At 44.5% G+C, this 19612-nt stretch overlaps 2 protein-coding genes across 2 annotated transcripts in view; both read left to right on the top strand.

Annotated features, from left to right (window-relative positions):
• Positions 1 to 839: 839 nt before the first annotated feature.
• Positions 840 to 6485, top strand: LOC103038448 (GRB10-interacting GYF protein 2). Its single transcript, XM_007242574.4, has 3 exons — positions 840 to 1127; positions 3335 to 3823; positions 5826 to 6485. The coding sequence occupies exons 1-3, from the start codon at positions 911 to 913 to the stop codon at positions 6236 to 6238; spliced, it is 1119 nt and encodes a 372-aa protein (XP_007242636.2). The 5' UTR covers positions 840 to 910; the 3' UTR covers positions 6239 to 6485.
• A 3298-nt stretch (positions 6486 to 9783) lies between these two features.
• The window catches only part of vrk3 (VRK serine/threonine kinase 3), a gene marked incomplete in the record, with an annotated part of 31140 nt that continues 21311 nt past the window's right edge, over positions 9784 to 19612 (top strand). The window contains 5 exon segments of the mRNA XM_049473695.1: positions 9784 to 10383; positions 16076 to 16198; positions 16288 to 16395; positions 16608 to 16703; positions 17310 to 17447. Of these exon segments, the coding sequence (XP_049329652.1) occupies positions 10209 to 10383; positions 16076 to 16198; positions 16288 to 16395; positions 16608 to 16703; positions 17310 to 17447 (640 nt within the window).

Here is a 19612-nt window from a genome sequence, read left to right as displayed (position 1 = left end):
CAGATTAATATTCACTAGTGTAAATGATCCTATACAGTGTATATATAACTAATACAGCTAATATAACTCTCTTAATCTGAATCTCTTAAACTAAAAACACGTGTATATATTGTATATATGTACAGTATTATATTTCTGTATCGTGTACACTGTTGTATGTTTATCATTTTAATGTAGAACTGACACCATTATTCGTTATAATAGATAATGCTGATTATAAAACAGTATCGGGTTTATACTGGATTTGATCAGTGTAATTATGTGGGAGTGTACTGTTTTATCAGAGACTGGCCTGCAGGGTTATTTACAGGTGTGCAAATTTGAGCAGGTAAGCCACGCCCACAGGAAGCAGTGATGGTAGAAATTATTTTTGGCTAATCGAATAATTGAAAAAAAAAAGGAATTCTCAGATGATCAGAGTAATCATTAGTTTTATTGGATATATTACAGCTCTGTAAAAAAATGAAGAGAGCACTTCAGTTTCTGAATCAGTTTCTCTGATTTTGCTATTTATAGGTTTATGTTTGAGTAAAATGAACATTGTTGTTTTATTCTATAAACTACAGACAACATTTCTCCCAAATTCCAAATAAAAATATTCTCATTTAGAGCATTTATTTACAGAAAATGAGAAATGACTGAAATAACAAAAAAGATGCAGAGCTTTCAGACCTCAAATAATGCAAAGAAAACAAGTTCATATTCATAAAGTATAAATAATTAGAATAAGTATAAATAATACAGATATGCTGTATAAGTAAATGAGGCTGTATTTGATTGGATGCGGTGTGTTGGGGGCGTGACCGGTACTGTAGCCCCGCGCAGCTTCAGTCCGCCGGGCGCGCGGGGGCAGCAGAGCGGTCCGGGGCCCGCGCGCTCAGAACAAAACCCCGTATCAGCAGTCCGCGGGATGGCGGCCCGAAAGCGGAGTATAGTGTGGTCTTTCTTCCAGGCGGAGGACGAGAAGCGCGTGCTATGTCTGCTCTGCATGAAGACCGTGCTGTACTTCGGACACACCACCAACATGCTGCGGCACCTGCGGGCCAAGCACCCCGGGGACTTCTCCGCGCTGGACAAGCGGAAAGCGTCCGCCGGGAGAGCGGCGCCCAACAACGGCTGCGTGGAGGGTACGGTACTGCCGCTCCGCTCCGGGCCCGGGGTCCGCCCGGTACCCGCCCACCCGCCTGTAGAACCGGTACCGCGCTCGGTTTAGTTCGGTTCGGCCCGCGCTGCGCTGTTTACTCCCGCCGCTCACTGCGGGGCTAGGCTAGGCTAGGCTAACTGATTGACTGTTGGCGCCAAGATTAGCCCGAAGCTAACGATGCTAACAAAACATCAGCCGTCCGATTCTCCCCGAACCGACTCACTGACTCACCCCGCGGTTCCGATTCACTCACACAGCGGATCAGCCGATATTTAACACGAGTCAGGAGTCGGTTCACGGATTTAGATTGATTAGTTATTAGTTATTATTTATTAGTGAAGCGCCGGTGTTGTGTCGAGTTGTGCTACCCGTCAATATCTGCTTCTTACCACCAGTGCGCATGCGCGGATCCGCATTTTTAATACAGTTTTTCTATGTTTTAAGGTAACTTGGTTCTGTTCTAATTGGGTGCATAAAACAACCGGACCCCCGTCATTGTTTATATTTGTATTACAAATGTTTAAATGGAAGTTAATAGGAATAGTAAGACCATGAAAAATACATTAAACGGCTTCTAGTCACCCATTTTGCCTTAACAGGACCCTGTTATATTGATTTAGGCTTTTAAAAAAAATCATACCAAGACTTATGCTGGGAGCAGTTTTTAGGTGTAAAAACATACTGGGGTAGCACGGTTTTACAGGGTAGCGCAACTCGACAGAACACCGGCCTAGCTCAGTGTTATTACTGCTGAAAACAGGGTTAATATGACCCAGATTATTAATAACTCACTGTATGACCGTCTTTTACTTTACTTATTTTATATAGTGAGGTCAGAGCTGTATATTGTCGCAATATATTGTCCAGCTCTAGATAGTGACTCGTGACTAATCCAGTAGATTTAGTTCTATATAGATCTAATATTACTAATAGAGAAGGTTTATTGCTGCTGCCGCTTCCAGTTTAGAGTAAACCTGATTTAATCAGACAGCGGATCAAACTAATCTGTATTATAACTGCTGCTGTTGTCGTTTTCAGATTAGATCTACAGTAATGTGACGCAGTTTTAGAGAGTTGTCATATTTATTTTTATTATTTGCATGTGATATATATTTCTGTAGCCGCCTCTTATAAATGTTAAAGAATCTTTGTTTCTGTATCTGGAGTTTTTAGTAATATAAGTGGAATTATAAGAAATGTATGTAAATCAGTGACAAGCCATGAAAATATCTCACTAATCACAATTCCATTAAAGGTATTCTGCGCTGCTGGTCATGTGACTAGTCAATGGATTTATTGATCTGTAGATCTGATACCATTACTAAACTTTTGTAGCTAATATCTGAGTTAAGGGTGTTTTCACAGGTAAATTTGGGTTGTTTTGTCATGAAAATGGACTCTCCAAATTCTTTTTTTTTTTTTTTTTTTTTTTTTTTTTTTTTTACAATTTTATTTCTGATTTTTCCCCATTTTCTCCCAATTTGAATATCCAATTGTCCCACCCCTCTGTGCGTCCCCATCACTGGTGACGCCCGTGACCCTTGGAGGATGCGGACGAGCACACGCCTCCTCCGACACGTGTGAAGTCAATCACCCCTTTTTTCGAGCTGCTGCAGATGAATCATTGCCTGAGCAGCTAGCGCGCTCGGAGGAAAGCACAGATTCATCCGCTCACAGACGCCTCGTGCCGCCCAGCTATACCTTAAGTGTGATGGGGAGAGAGCGCCAGAGGGAGCAGAGCCAATTTTGCTCCCTCTAAGCACCGGCAGCTGATGGCAAAGCTGCATGAGCTGGGGTTCGAACCTGCGACCTCCCGCTCATAGTGGCAGCGCATTAGACCACTGGACCACTCAGTGCCCTGACCCCAAATTCTACCAGTGAAGTGTGGAGCTACTTTGAGCTGAATAACGGTGTAAAAAGTGATTTATCTGCAGGGTAAAATATGACCCATATCACTCATTCTAAAGCCTGTTTGGGTAAAGAGCAGAAAATACTGGATGTTAGAAAACTGCAGGAGAGCGGAGGAGAGATATTCAACACAGATAACAACTTTATATCATGTTTTAATAAAAACAACCAGTCCGTTTCACACCGGAGTTATACTTCAAAAAGCGAATTAACCTGTTCATAAGTAGACGAATTTCAACTACTGTATTCTTTAATAACGTATTTTAGTGTGTGTGTGTGCAGTTACGGTGATGATGGACGAGCAGCAGGTGGAGGTGCAGAACGAGGTGGGTGAGGTGGAGATGGATGGAGCGATCAGGGGGATCCTGTGTGCGGCGGCGGGGGAGGGCACGGCGGAGCCGGAGGCGTCTGGATGCGAGGCGGAGAGTAAGGTGGCGGCGGAGGGCAGCCCTCAGCCGCTGACGCCCAACACCCGCAAGTGGAGCGCGGTGTGGGTGCACTACCGTAAAGTGGACCAGGAGAAGAAAGCGCTGTGTTTACTCTGCATGGAGAAGATCCAGCACCAGAGCAGCACCAGCAACCTGATCCGTCACCTGCAGAACAAACACCCGGCGGAGTACGCCCAGCTGGAGGAGCACCCCCAGAAACGCCCGGCCAAACGCAAACCCGACGACCCGGACTACTGCCCCCCCAGCCCCACCAAGAGCCGCGCGGTGACGCCGCGCACCGTCCAGTCCCCCCTCAACAGCAGCATCGCCGAGAGATACGCAGGTACACCCAGCACACTGCAAATAAACACTAATACATAATCTAAATATTAATCATTATCACAATACCGAGCAGCAAAACAGACCCAGAGCAAAAACTACTTATAAAACAATATAAACAGGGTTTTAAACACAGGAATATTAATAATAATAGTAATAATACAGACTCAGGCACAAAATCGGCCTGTTAATAGGGCTATTTGTTTTATTTTGGTCCAGATTTTTTTTTCTGAACAACAGTGTTTGTATATTTTGTTTATAAGTGTGTGTGTGTATATGTATGTGTGTAGAGCCCTATATAATGCAGTGTTTTACTAATAGAACCTCTCATTTCAGAACGAAAATATTTGGCTATTTATAGTAATATAAGATCTGCTGTTCCAATATTAGCTTCTGCAGAAATTTAGATTTACTTCTTTTACTATGTCTAGTAATAATAATAGTACAAATGGACAAATGGAGGCTAATTAGTTAATTGGTTGATTATAAATGTTGTGGATTATGATTCTCAGGTGTGGACTGGAGGTTAATTGGTTGTTTCTGGTTCTCAGGTGTGGACTGGAGGTTAATTGGTTGTTTCTGGTTCTCAGGTGTGGACTGGAGGTTAATTGGTTAATTGGTTGTTTCTGGTTCTCAGGTGTGGACTGGAGGTTAATTGGTTAATTGGTTGTTTCTGGTTCTCAGGTGTGGACTGGAGGTTAATTGGTTGTTTCTGGTTCTCAGGTGTGGACTGGAGGTTAATTGGTTGTTTCTGGTTCTCAGGTGTGGACTGGAGGTTAATTGGTTAATTGGTTGTTTCTGGTTCTCAGGTGTGGACTGGAGGTTAATTGGTTAATTGGTTGTTTCTGGTTCGTAGGTGTGGACTGGAGGTTAATTGGTTAATTGGTTGTTTCTGGTTCGTAGGTGTGGACTGGAGGTTAATTGGTTGTTTCTGGTTCTCAGGTGTGGACTGGAGGTTAATTGGTTGTTTCTGGTTCTCAGGTGTGGACTGGAGGTTAATTGGTTAATTGGTTGTTTCTGGTTCTCAGGTGTGGACTGGAGGTTAATTGGTTAATTGGTTGTTTCTGGTTCTCAGGTGTGGACTGGAGGTTAATTGGTTGTTTCTGGTTCTCAGGTGTGGACTGGAGGTTAATTGGTTGTTTCTGGTTCTCAGGTGTGGACTGGAGGTTAATTGGTTAATTGGTTGTTTCTGGTTCTCAGGTGTGGACTGGAGGTTAATTGGTTAATTGGTTGTTTCTGGTTCGTAGGTGTGGACTGGAGGTTAATTGGTTAATTGGTTGTTTCTGGTTCGTAGGTGTGGACTGGAGGTTAATTGGTTGTTTCTGGTTCTCAGGTGTGGACTGGAGGTTAATTGGTTAATTGGTTGTTTCTGGTTCTTAGGTGTGGACTGGAGGTTAATTGGTTGTTTCTGGTTCTCAGGTGTGGACTGGAGGTTAATTGGTTAATTGGTTGTTTCTGGTTCTCAGGTGTGGACTGGAGGTTAATTGGTTAATTGGTTGTTTCTGGTTCTCAGGTGTGGACTGGAGGTTAATTGGTTAATTGGTTGTTTCTGGTTCTCAGGTGTGGACTGGAGGTTAATTGGTTGTTTCTGGTTCTCAGGTGTGGACTGGAGGTTAATTGGTTAATTGGTTGTTTCTGGTTCTCAGGTGTGGACTGGAGGTTAATTGGTTAATTGGTTGTTTCTGGTTCTCAGGTGTGTACTGGAGGTTAATTGGTTGTTTCTGGTTCTCAGGTGTGGACTGAAGGTTAATTGGTTAATTGGTTGTTTCTGGTTCTCAGGTGTGGACTGGAGGTTAATTGGTTAATTGGTTGTTTCTGGTTCTCAGGTGTGGACTGGAGGTTAATTGGTTAATTGGTTGTTTCTGGTTCTCAGGTGTGTACTGGAGGTTAATTGGTTGTTTCTGGTTCTCAGGTGTGGACTGAAGGTTAATTGGTTAATTGGTTGTTTCTGGTTCTCAGGTGTGGACTGGAGGTTAATTGGTTAATTGGTTGTTTCTGGTTCTCAGGTGTGGACTGGAGCGACGGGCGTAAGATCCTGGAGCGCGAGCGGGAGCTGACGGAGGCGCTGAGGCGGGTGCAGCAGGAGGAGGGGCGGAGCTTACAGCAGCAGCGGGAGCTGATGCAGCAGATCCGGGAGCTGGAGGCGGAGCGACGGGCGCTGCAGAACCAGAGACGCGAGCAGGAGGACGAGCACCACAGACTGAAGAGAGAGAAAGAGGAGGTGGAGAACTCCAAACTGGAGCTCCAGAAAGAGAGGGAGGAGATCCAGAAGGAGAGGGAGGAGTTATACAAGGCGAAGGAGGAGTTTCGGCACGAGAAGGAGGAGCTGGAGAGACAGAGGCAGGAGCTGGCGGCGGAGAAGGAGATTCACGGAGAGAGACACATACAGGGCCAGGTCTCCGAGTTTTACAGCTGCTGATCGGTGTATATATTTAATGTATTTCTGTCGAGACAGAAGATTAAATTTTGTATTTTTATTGGGGGGGGGCGGGGGGCTACTTTAGTGACGTAGCTGATAACATTTCATCCCTTTTTCATCATTTTTTCTGGAACTCTCTTGTTGAAATACGATGTCGGGTGTTTAGTGTAACCTGGATTTGGGTTGTGATTTTAAACGCATTGTAAATATTCTGTCACTCATTTCTCAATACAATGTTATCACCCACTGTCCTCAGAGCAGTTCTTTCACCTCAATATATCAACAATATATTACAAACGGAGACTTTTATTATCATTAACAGGGTGCAGACAGATCAGAAATAGTTTAAGCTTATAAAATACATTTATTTATCTCCAAAAGGTCTTTAAAACAACAATACATTCTGATCTACAAATCCATAGAAAGATCCTGAGTTAACTTTTTTTATTTACAAAATAAATCAAAATGAATCATTTTATACTGTTACTTTGTTTAGTGTGAAATTAATTTGTTAATAATCTTGAGCTTACTGGAAATTCTGAAAGCTTTAATATTGGTGTTGAGTATTTTTTTATGTTGAGAAACTGGTCTTTAATTTAAATTCCCCGTACCTGCAGATCACCTGTATTACATTCTATGTAGAACTACTTGCAGTATATGAATCGTATATACTGTATATTTAGATCCTATTCTAAAGCATTTAATTAATACATTTACTGTGGTTTAATGTAGAATTATTGGTTGTGCTAAATTATATTTAACAGATCATTTTAAGGGGTGAAAAATAACCAAGATGACATACTGAATTTATAAATATATAAATTATTATTTACAGATACCTCTTTATTAAGTGTATTTCAGTAGGTCTCACTGTTTTAAAACTGATGCTGTTTAAAGGTAAGTTTCTGTTGATTTCAGAAGTGAAATTAAAACTACACTCCAAAAATCTAAATCTTTAAGTCATTTAAATTAAAAATTAAAAAGTCAGGTTCCCTTTTAAATCTTGTGTCCAAATTTAAGCTTGCTTCCTACCTCATTTAGAGACTATGAGAAACTTTGTTAGGAAAAAAAGCTTAAACCATTGTCCGATATTTTTGTTTGATTTAAACATTTAAATTAAAACTTTTTTTTTTTAATAATATATAATTTATTTTTTATGCAGTTATGAAATATATGAACCCTGGCAGCAGATTAGTGTGTGTTAAAGGTGAGGCACAGTGGGAGGGGCGGAGTCAGTGGTTAATACCTATGTGTTATTGGGTGTTACGTAGGTGTGATTAAACACTACAGAGTAAAGACAGATTCTTCAAAACTCCGCCCACATTAAAACACACCCAGCAGGAAGTGGCGCAGTGGTCTAAGTGCAGGATCACCGGTTCAACTCCCAGTAAAGCTTCAGACACTCGAGTCCCACAGAGAACTGCGCCCAACCCAGCCGCCACTTCCAAACACTCGTAACCATAGACTGTATATAAAGATGGACGCCGTGTCGCCGTTCCCATTCATTCAATGAAAATGAAGCCAAAATCTTCCGCCATTTTGGCGATTCAGAGACCAGAGTCTGCGCAGTAGAGACCAGAGGAGGGAGAAAGGCTGTGGAGAGACCGCCTACTCATTTAAATAACCCCGCCCCTGAGGGCTGCCTCGAGGTCACAGGCTGCAGAGCAGGGCGGAGCTGACGGTCTGTTATTGGTCCCGCCCATAAGCAGCCCTTTTACCATAACCACACCTTTTTTGAATAGAGCTGAATAACGTTTTAAAAACCGAATTCTGTGGGGATATAAAAATTTGACAATATGAGCAGAGGTTACACTAGCTGCTGCATTTAAATAATGGAGGTAGAATTACAGTATATTAGAAAAAAACGTGATTGAAAGTTGTTCTGTTTTGCCATTGAAACCTATGGGGATGGGTGGGGTTACACAGCTTTCTGAAACCGAACAGCAGGGGGCGCCCGACCTGTGGTGGCTTCACTTTTAAGAGACGATGCTCTGTCCAGCTATATACAGTCTATGCTCGTAACTAACCGCTGCGCTGTTTCCCAGATCACACTTACACTAAAGATTACAGAAATAATGTGTGGAGGAACACGTTTCAAAATAAAAGCCCCCTGTTAATATCAGGTCATTCTGTATGTGGTACTGAAATGAATCTGCCTGATATTACAGATCAATTTCACTTAGTTTTGATAGTACATCACTTGATAACAGGACATTATGATGTGTGAATTTAATACAGGTCTAAAATAATATAATTGTTATAATTAAAAAAAACTTTATTTTTAAATGATACATCATAATGTCCTGTTATTAAATGAGTGAAACATACAAGTAATGTACTGAAATTGATCTGTAATATCAGGTGAGTTCATTTCAGTACCACAACAGAATGACTTAAGAGAGGGGCTTTTATTTTAAAATGTGTTTCTCCACACGATGTTGCTGTAATCTTTAGTGTATGCAGGATTTGGGGAAAGCGTAGTAGTTTGATCGAGCGTCTGGAAGTGGAGGCTGGCTTGAGCGCAGTTAGGAGTATAACTATCCTGCGATTATCCACCAATACTCCTTCTGCTATTTTTTTCCCTTGTGTCAGACGTGTGGTGAATTATGGGTAGCTGAAAGCTGGAAGGATACATCAGTTGCGTTATTAAAAAAAGATCCTTTACTCTGGAACTGCCCTCTAAAACGTGTTGGCCAAGAAACGCAGCCTTTTTTCACAGTTTTTTTCTGCAAATAAAGTTGTCTTTTGTTGTTGTTGAAATGCTTTGGTAATATTGTAAAACAGAAACACAGTGTAGCCAAAATAACAGTCCATTAATGTAATTTGATTAATATTATTATTATATTATTTCTGAGGTAATTGAGTGTTTAGTTGTGTGTTTTTAATCAGTGCAGATACTGACTGCAGAAAACACTGAATAAATGTTTTGTTTTAGTTTTATTACTTAATTTAATGTTGATGGTGTAAAAATGAAAGGTTTTGATTGGGTGAGGTTTTGGAGAACCTTACAGCACATCTGCTTTACTGAAGCTTCAGAACCGAGAACCCGGTTCTCTGGATCCGGATGTTCTGGTTCTGGTTTATCCTGTATAAAATGGTAAGAAGGTGGTGGAGGAAAGTTAAACAGAAATCCTGTTTAAAGACTTAATTTCTATATTCCTGTTTTTAAAACTGTAATTAATATTATTGTAATCCTAAAAACTGAGTATATAATGTAACTAATATTTCTTATGTTTTATGTTTATTATCACTGGCTGTAATCTGTATTAATTAATGGATAACTGGATAAAATTAGAATCTAAACCAGATAAACATATTTACTATAAGTACAGTTTAATACAAATATATATATAAATAAATATATATAAATAATCGTGTTGAATTGGATGTAATACTGGTGTGGGAGATAAGCGTTGATTAAACGCATTAATATTAATAATAATAATAATAGGGGGTAATTAATTAAACAGTGATTTAATGTCTGGGTTTATTCAGAAGATAAAACGCGTTTTATAAGCGCGCGGAGATTGGTCCTTACCGGCCGCCGTTCTGGTGTGACGTGACGGGTCACAGTGTGAAAGTGTGGCTAGCTGAGTTAGCGGAAGCTAATTTACTGTTTATAAAGCGGATTACTAGCGGCTTAATCCGGTTTAATGCCGCATTTTATTTATTATTTATTCCTACAGCTGTTTTTAATCAGTCATAATCGGGTATAGTAAAGTATACAGGAGTATATTAGAGTACCGTTATAGAGGAGTATAGTTCCGCTAGGCTAATGTATCAGTACTGCTGTTTGGGTTGTGTATATTGAGTGTGTGATTAACCCTAGCACCGAGTAAATTGGAGTATAGTAGAGTTTAATTGAGTGTAGAGGAGTATATAAGAGTACAGTAGTGCAGAGGTAAGCTAGGCTAGTATAACAGTACTGCTGTTTATATTGAGTGTAGTTAAACCAGATCAGAACCGGATCATGGCTCTGCATTACTGCCCGCAGTGCGGGGCGAAGCTGCAGCCCGGGTTCCGGTTCTGCCCGACCTGCGGAGAGAAACTCCCCCAACTACCCGAACCGGAACCAGAACCCGCCCACAGCATCAGAACCCTCAGCCTCAACCCAACTACTGACTCACCTGCTCCCCACACTGCAGGTAAACACACACACTATACACTATATACACACTACTGACCCACCTGCTCCCCACACTGCAGGTAAACACACACACACACACTATACACTATATACACACTACTGACTCACCTGCTACCCACACTGCAGGTAAACACACACACACTATACACTATATACACACTACTGACTCACCTGCTACCCACACTGCAGGTAAACACACACGCACACACTATACACTATATACACACTACTGACTCACCTGCTCCCCACACTGCAGGTAAACACACACACTATACACTATATACACACTACTGACCCACCTGCTCCCCACACTGCAGGTAAACACACACACTATACACTATATACACACTACTGACCCACCTGCTCCCCACACTGCAGGTAAACACACACACACACTATACACTATATACACACTACTGACTCACCTGCTCCCCACACTGCAGGTAAACACACACACTATACACTATATACACACTACTGACTCACCTGCTCCCCACACTGCAGGTAAACACACACACTATACACTATATACACACTACTGACCCACCTGCTCCCCACACTGCAGGTAAACACACACACACACTATACACTATATACACACTACTGACTCACCTGCTACCCACACTGCAGGTAAACACACACACACTATACACTATATACACACTACTGACTCACCTGCTACCCACACTGCAGGTAAACACACACGCACACACTATACACTATATACACACTACTGACTCACCTGCTCCCCACACTGCAGGTAAACACACACACACACTATACACTATATACACACTACTGACTCACCTGCTACCCACACTGCAGGTAAACACACACACTATACACTATATACACACTACTGACTCACCTGCTACCCACACTGCAGGTAAACACACACACACTATACACTATATACACACTACTGACCCACCTGCTCCCCACACTGCAGGTAAACACACACACTATACACTATATACACACTACTGACCCACCTGCTCCCCACACTGCAGGTAAACACACACACTATACACTATATACACACTACTGACTCACCTGCTCCCCACACTGCAGGTAAACACACACACTATACACTATATACACACTACTGACTCACCTGCTCCCCACACTGCAGGTAAACACACACGCACACACTATACACTATATACACACTACTGACTCACCTGCTCCCCACACTGCAGGTAAACACACACACACACTATACACTATATACACACTACTGACTCACCTGCTACCCACACTGCAGGTAAACACACACACACTATACACTATATACACACTACTGACTCACCTGCTACCCACACTGCAGGTAAACACACACGCACACACTATACACTATATACACACTACTGACCCACCTGCTCCCCACACTGCAGGTAAACACACACACACTATACACTATATACACACTACTGACTCACCTGCTACCCACACTGCAGGTAAACACACACACACTATACACTATATACACACTACTGACTCACCTGCTCCCCACACTGCAGGTAAACACACACACTATACACTATATACACACTACTGACTCACCTGCTACCCACACTGCAGGTAAACACACACACTATACACTATATACACACTACTGACTCACCTGCTACCCACACTGCAGGTAAACACACACACACACTATACACTATATACACACTACTGACTCACCTGCTCCCCACACTGCAGGTAAACACACACACTATACACTATATACACACTACTGACTCACCTGCTCCCCACACTGCAGGTAAACACACACACACTATACACTATATACACACTACTGACTCACCTGCTACCCACACTGCAGGTAAACACACACGCACACACTATACACTATATACACACTACTGACTCACCTGCTCCCCACACTGCAGGTAAACACACACACACACTATACACTATATACACACTACTGACTCACCTGCTACCCACACTGCAGGTAAACACACACACTATACACTATATACACACTACTGACTCACCTGCTACCCACACTGCAGGTAAACACACACACACTATACACTATATACACACTACTGACTCACCTGCTCCCCACACTGCAGGTAAACACACACACTATACACTATATACACACTACTGACTCACCTGCTCCCCACACTGCAGGTAAACACACACGCACACACTATACACTATATACACACTACTGACTCACCTGCTCCCCACACTGCAGGTAAACACACACACACACTATACACTATATACACACTACTGACTCACCTGCTACCCACACTGCAGGTAAACACACACACACTATACACTATATACACACTACTGACTCACCTGCTCCCCACACTGCAGGTAAACACACACACTATACACTATATACACACTACTGACCCACCTGCTCCCCACACTGCAGGTAAACACACACACACACTATACACTATATACACACTACTGACTCACCTGCTACCCACACTGCAGGTAAACACACACACACTATACACTATATACACACTACTGACTCACCTGCTACCCACACTGCAGGTAAACACACACACACTATACACTATATACACACTACTGACTCACCTGCTACCCACACTGCAGGTAAACACACACGCACACACTATACACTATATACACACTACTGACCCACCTGCTCCCCACACTGCAGGTAAACACACACACACTATACACTATATACACACTACTGACCCACCTGCTCCCCACACTGCAGGTAAACACACACACTATACACTATATACACACTACTGACCCACCTGCTCCCCACACTGCAGGTAAACACACACACACTATACACTATATACACACTACTGACTCACCTGCTACCCACACTGCAGGTAAACACACACACTATACACTATATACACACTACTGACTCACCTGCTCCCCACACTGCAGGTAAACACACACACTATACACTATATACACACTACTGACCCACCTGCTCCCCACACTGCAGGTAAACACACACACACTATACACTATATACACACTACTGACTCACCTGCTACCCACACTGCAGGTAAACACACACACTATACACTATATACACACTACTGACTCACCTGCTACCCACACTGCAGGTAAACACACACACTATACACTATATACACACTACTGACTCACCTGCTACCCACACTGCAGGTAAACACACACACACTATACACTATATACACACTACTGACCCACCTGCTCCCCACACTGCAGGTAAACACACACACTATACACTATATACACACTACTGACCCACCTGCTCCCCACACTGCAGGTAAACACACACACACTATACACTATATACACACTACTGACTCACCTGCTCCCCACACTGCAGGTAAACACACACACTATACACTATATACACACTACTGACTCACCTGCTACCCACACTGCAGGTAAACACACACACTATACACTATATACACACTACTGACTCACCTGCTACCCACACTGCAGGTAAACACACACACACACTATACACTATATACACACTACTGACTCACCTGCTCCCCACACTGCAGGTAAACACACACACTATACACTATATACACACTACTGACTCACCTGCTCCCCACACTGCAGGTAAACACACACACACACTATACACTATATACACACTACTGACCCACCTGCTCCCCACACTGCAGGTAAACACACACACTATACACTATATACACACTACTGACTCACCTGCTCCCCACACTGCAGGTAAACACACACACACTATACACTATATACACACTACTGACTCACCTGCTACCCACACTGCAGGTAAACACACACACACTATACACTATATACACACTACTGACTCACCTGCTCCCCACACTGCAGGTAAACACACACACTATACACTATATACACACTACTGACCCACCTGCTCCCCACACTGCAGGTAAACACACACACACACTATACACTATATACACACTACTGACTCACCTGCTACCCACACTGCAGGTAAACACACACACACACTATACACTATATACACACTACTGACTCACCTGCTACCCACACTGCAGGTAAACACACACACACTATACACTATATACACACTACTGACCCACCTGCTCCCCACACTGCAGGTAAACACACACACACACTATACACTATATACACACTACTGACTCACCTGCTCCCCACACTGCAGGTAAACACACACACACTATACACTATATACACACTACTGACTCACCTGCTCCCCACACTGCAGGTAAACACACACACACTATACACTATATACACACTACTGACTCACCTGCTCCCCACACTGCAGGTAAACACACACACTATACACTATATACACACTACTGACCCACCTGCTCCCCACACTGCAGGTAAACACACACAAACTATACACACACACTATACACTATATGCACACTACTGACTCACCTGCTCCCCAAAACGCAGGTAAACACACACACACACACACTATACACTATACACACACTACTGACTCACCTGCTCCCCACACTGCAGGTAAACACACACACACTATACACACACACTATACACTATATACACACTACTGACTCACCTGCTCCCCACACTGCAGGTAAACACACACACACACTATACACTATATACACACTACTGACTCACCTGCTCCCCACACTGCAGGTAAACACACACACACTATACACACACACTATACACTATATACACACTACTGACCCACCTGCTCCCCAAAACGCAGGTAAACACACACACACACTATACACTATATACACACTACTGACTCACCTGCTCCCCAAAACGCAGGTAAACACACACACACTATACACACACACACTATACACACACACACACTATACACACACACACACACTATACACTATATACACACTACTGACTCACCTGCTCCCCACACTGCAGGTAAACACACACACACACAATACACTATATACACACTACTGACTCACCTGCTCCCCACACTGCAGGTAAACACACACACACACTATACACTATATACACACTACTGACTCACCTGCTCCCCACACTGCAGGTAAACACACACACTATACACTATATACACACTACTGACCCACCTGCTCCCCACACTGCAGGTAAACACACACACTATACACTATATACACACTACTGACCCACCTGCTCCCCACACTGCAGGTAAACACACACAAACTATACACACACACTATACACTATATGCACACTACTGACTCACCTGCTCCCCAAAACGCAGGTAAACACACACACACACACACTATACACACACTACTGACTCACCTGCTCCCCACACTGCAGGTAAACACACACACACACTATACACTATATACACACTACCAAAACTCCAGTTACAGATATCTATAATTACTTTATTACTAATAGAAATGTTATATTTCCTCATTTCTCTACTGTAATTATGATTAGTATAAATGCTCATTAGTATTTAGTTTTGATTATTTTCTAAAAGGCTGTGTAAATGTTATTGAGAACATGTGATTAGTCAGACTGGATTTATTGATCTGTAGATGTGATATTTTTGCTAGTAAATATTTCTGTGATGATAAATTACCTCTGTTACCTCTGAGTATTTATTTAATCTAACGTGTGGGTTATTATAGTTGTATTGGAGTTGATGGCTGATCCGGGGTCAGTTCAAATGTTTTAGATGAATTAAATTAAATTATATTTACATTAATTTCTCTGTTTAGCTGTTGTTGAGGCGTCTGGCTGCTCGGCGATGATTCGCTCGCCCATCCGGTCCGTTCGCCAATCAGCTACCAAGATTCTGTGCAGTCCAGCTACTCCACCTCCACCTGCTACACACAGCACAGGTGAGTTACTGACTCACAGGTAACTGATGAACCCCTCAGATACTGAATCTAAATTAAATCCTTTCATTTTGTTTATTTTGTTTTTTCAGATCAGAAGTTTGTGAAATCACCTGGGAAACGGAGATCAGCGTTCTCTAAAGTGCAGGAAGAGAAAGAATCCACAGTCTCCGCCCCCTCACCTCAGACTCCGCCCCCAGGTCTGCAGATACACCTACTCTAAGTAGTTTTATTGTCTGTACTGTATATTTATAGAACATACAGAGAGTTCATGTCGCATGAACGTGGATCGGATACGTATCTGATTTAGGACCACTTATGAAAGTGACTCTGATTTTAAAAAATCCGATTTGGCCCGTTCACACTGCCGTGATGTGATGAAGTCGTGATGAAGGATGTGTTTTTATTTCAGCACTGCAGGGTCTGACGTCTCCTTGGAAGCGGAAGCTGCAGGAGGACGAGGAGCTGAAGACCGTTTCTCCTCCACCTGTTCAGACTCCTCCCTCAGGTACATATAAATAAAACAAAATTAATCTTTATAAAACCGTTTAACATCAGAGTAACAGCAGAGCATATTTTAACTTCAGTAATCTAATAAAAAACTGCAGCGCGTCGCCAGTAAACACTGTTTATACAGGTTCAGATTTACTATTAAATATTATTATTATCATGTTAAGTTAAGGTTTGATGATGTGATAAAGAAATTTCTCATATTTTAATATGTTTTAAATAAATACAAAATACAGTAGATATGATAAAAGTGTAATATTAAATTATCAGTATTTGTTTAGAAAACAAAAAACAGCATGGAATTAATTTTGCAGCTTCAATATAAAACATAGCAAAAAAATAATAAGGATTTTCTTTTTTCTTCTGGGTAATAAATAATATACTAAAAGCAGAAATGAACTCCTGTGTAAAAGTGGACTCTGGTTGTATTTATTAAAAATCTCTCCTCTGCTCTCCTGCAGCTTTCTGGAATTCTGGAATATAGTTTATATTTTTATAATAAAGCCTGATCACTTTATCAAAGGTGTGTGTATAATGTGTGTGTGTATAATGTGTGTGTGTATAATGTGTGTGTGTGTGTGTGTGTGTGTGTGTGTGTAATAAGCGAAAGGCCGGGGGAAGAAGGTGAAGCGAGTGTGTGTGGTGGAGCCGGAGGAGGGGGCGGAGTTCTGTGATCAGTCAGGGAAGAAGTGGAGGCTGGAGAAGCTGCTGATCCAGAGTGATGTGGAGCTCACCTACACAGGTACTGACCCCCACCTACACCCTCCCCCACACCCCCACCTACACCCTCCCCCACACCCCCACCTACCCCCCCACCTACACAGGTAATGACCCCCACCTACACCCTCACCTACACCCTCACCTACCCCCCCACCCACACAGATACTGACCCCCCCCCCCTACACCCCCACCTACACCCTCACCTACACCCTCACCTACACCCTCACCTACCCCCCCACCCACACAGATACTGACCCCCCCCCCCCTACACCCTCACCTACACCCTCACCTACCCCCCCACCCACACAGATACTGACCCCCACCTACACCCTCACCTACACCCTCACCTACACCCTCACCTACCCCCCCACCCACACAGATACTGACCCCCACCTACACCCTCACCTACACCCTCACCTACCCCCCCACCCACACAGGTACTGACCCCCACCTACACCCTCACCTACACCCTCACCTACCCCCCCACCCACACAGATACTGACCCCCCCCCCTACACCCTCACCTACACCCTCACCTACCCCCCCACCCACACAGATACTGACCCCCCCCCCCCTACACCCTCACCTACACCCTCACCTACCCCCCCACCCACACAGATACTGACCCCCACCTACACCCCCACCTACACCCCCACCTACACCCTCACCTACACCCTCACCTACCCCCCCACCCACACAGGTACTGACCCCCCCCCCCTACACCCTCACCTACACCCTCACCTACACCCTCACCTACCCCCCCACCCACACAGATACTGACCCCCACCTACACCCCCACCTACACCCTCACCTACACCCTCACCTACACCCTCACCTACCCCCCCACCCACACAGATACTGACCCCCACCTACACCCCCACCTACACCCTCACCTACACCCTCACCTACACCCTCACCTACCCCCCCACCCACACAGGTACTGACCCCCACCTACACCCTCACCTACACCCTCACCTACACCCTCACCTACACCCTCACCTACCCCCCCACCCACACAGATACTGACCCCCACCTACACCCTCACCTACACCCTCACCTACACCCTCACCTACCCCCCCACCCACACAGATACTGACCCCCACCTACACCCCCACCTACACCCTCACCTACACCCTCACCTACCCCCCCACCCACACAGGTACTGACCCCCACCTACACCCTCACCTACACCCTCACCTACACCCTCACCTACCCCCCCACCCACACAGATACTGACCCCCACCTACACCCTCCCCCACACCCCCACCTACCCACCCCACCTACACCCTCACCTACACCCTCACCTACACCCTCACCTACCCCCCCACCCACACAGATACTGACCCCCACCTACACCCCCACCTACACCCTCACCTACACCCTCACCTACCCCCCCACCCACACAGGTACTGACCCCCACCTACACCCTCACCTACACCCTCACCTACACCCTCACCTACCCCCCCACCCACACAGATACTGACCCCCACCTACACCCTCCCCCACACCCCCACCTACCCACCCCACCTACACAGATACTGACCCCCACCTACACCCTCCCCCACACCCCCACCTACCCACCCCACCCACACAGGTACTGACCCCCACCTACACCCTCACCTACACCCTCACCTACCCCCCCACCTACACCTTCACCTACACCCCCACCTACACCCTCACCTACACAGGTACTGACCCCCACCTACACCCTCACCTACACAGGTACTGACCCCCACCTACACCCTCACCTACACCCCCACCTACCCCCCCACCCACACAGATACTGACCCTCACCTACACCTTCACCTACACCCCCACCTACACAGATACTGACCCTCACCTACACCCTCACCTACACAGATACTGACCCCCCCCACACCCTCCCCCACACCCCCACCTACCCCCCCACCCACACAGATACTGACCCCCACCTACACCCTCACCTACACCCTCACCTACACAGATACTGACCCCCACCTACACCCTCACCTACACCCTCACCTACACAGGTACTGACCCCCCCCCACACCCTCCCCCACACCCCCACCTACCCCCCCACCCACACAGATACTGACCCCCACCTACACCCTCACCTACACCTCCACCTACACAGATACTGACCCCCACCTACACCCTCACCTACACCTCCACCTATAACCCCACCTACACATAAACTGACCCCCACCTA

Source organism: Astyanax mexicanus, unplaced genomic scaffold, assembly GCF_023375975.1.
Source record: "Astyanax mexicanus isolate ESR-SI-001 unplaced genomic scaffold, AstMex3_surface scaffold_43, whole genome shotgun sequence".
Classification (NCBI taxonomy): Eukaryota; Metazoa; Chordata; class Actinopteri; order Characiformes; family Acestrorhamphidae; genus Astyanax; species Astyanax mexicanus.
Note: the sequence above shows the minus strand (reverse complement) of the source record. Positions and strands in the feature narration are given on the sequence as shown.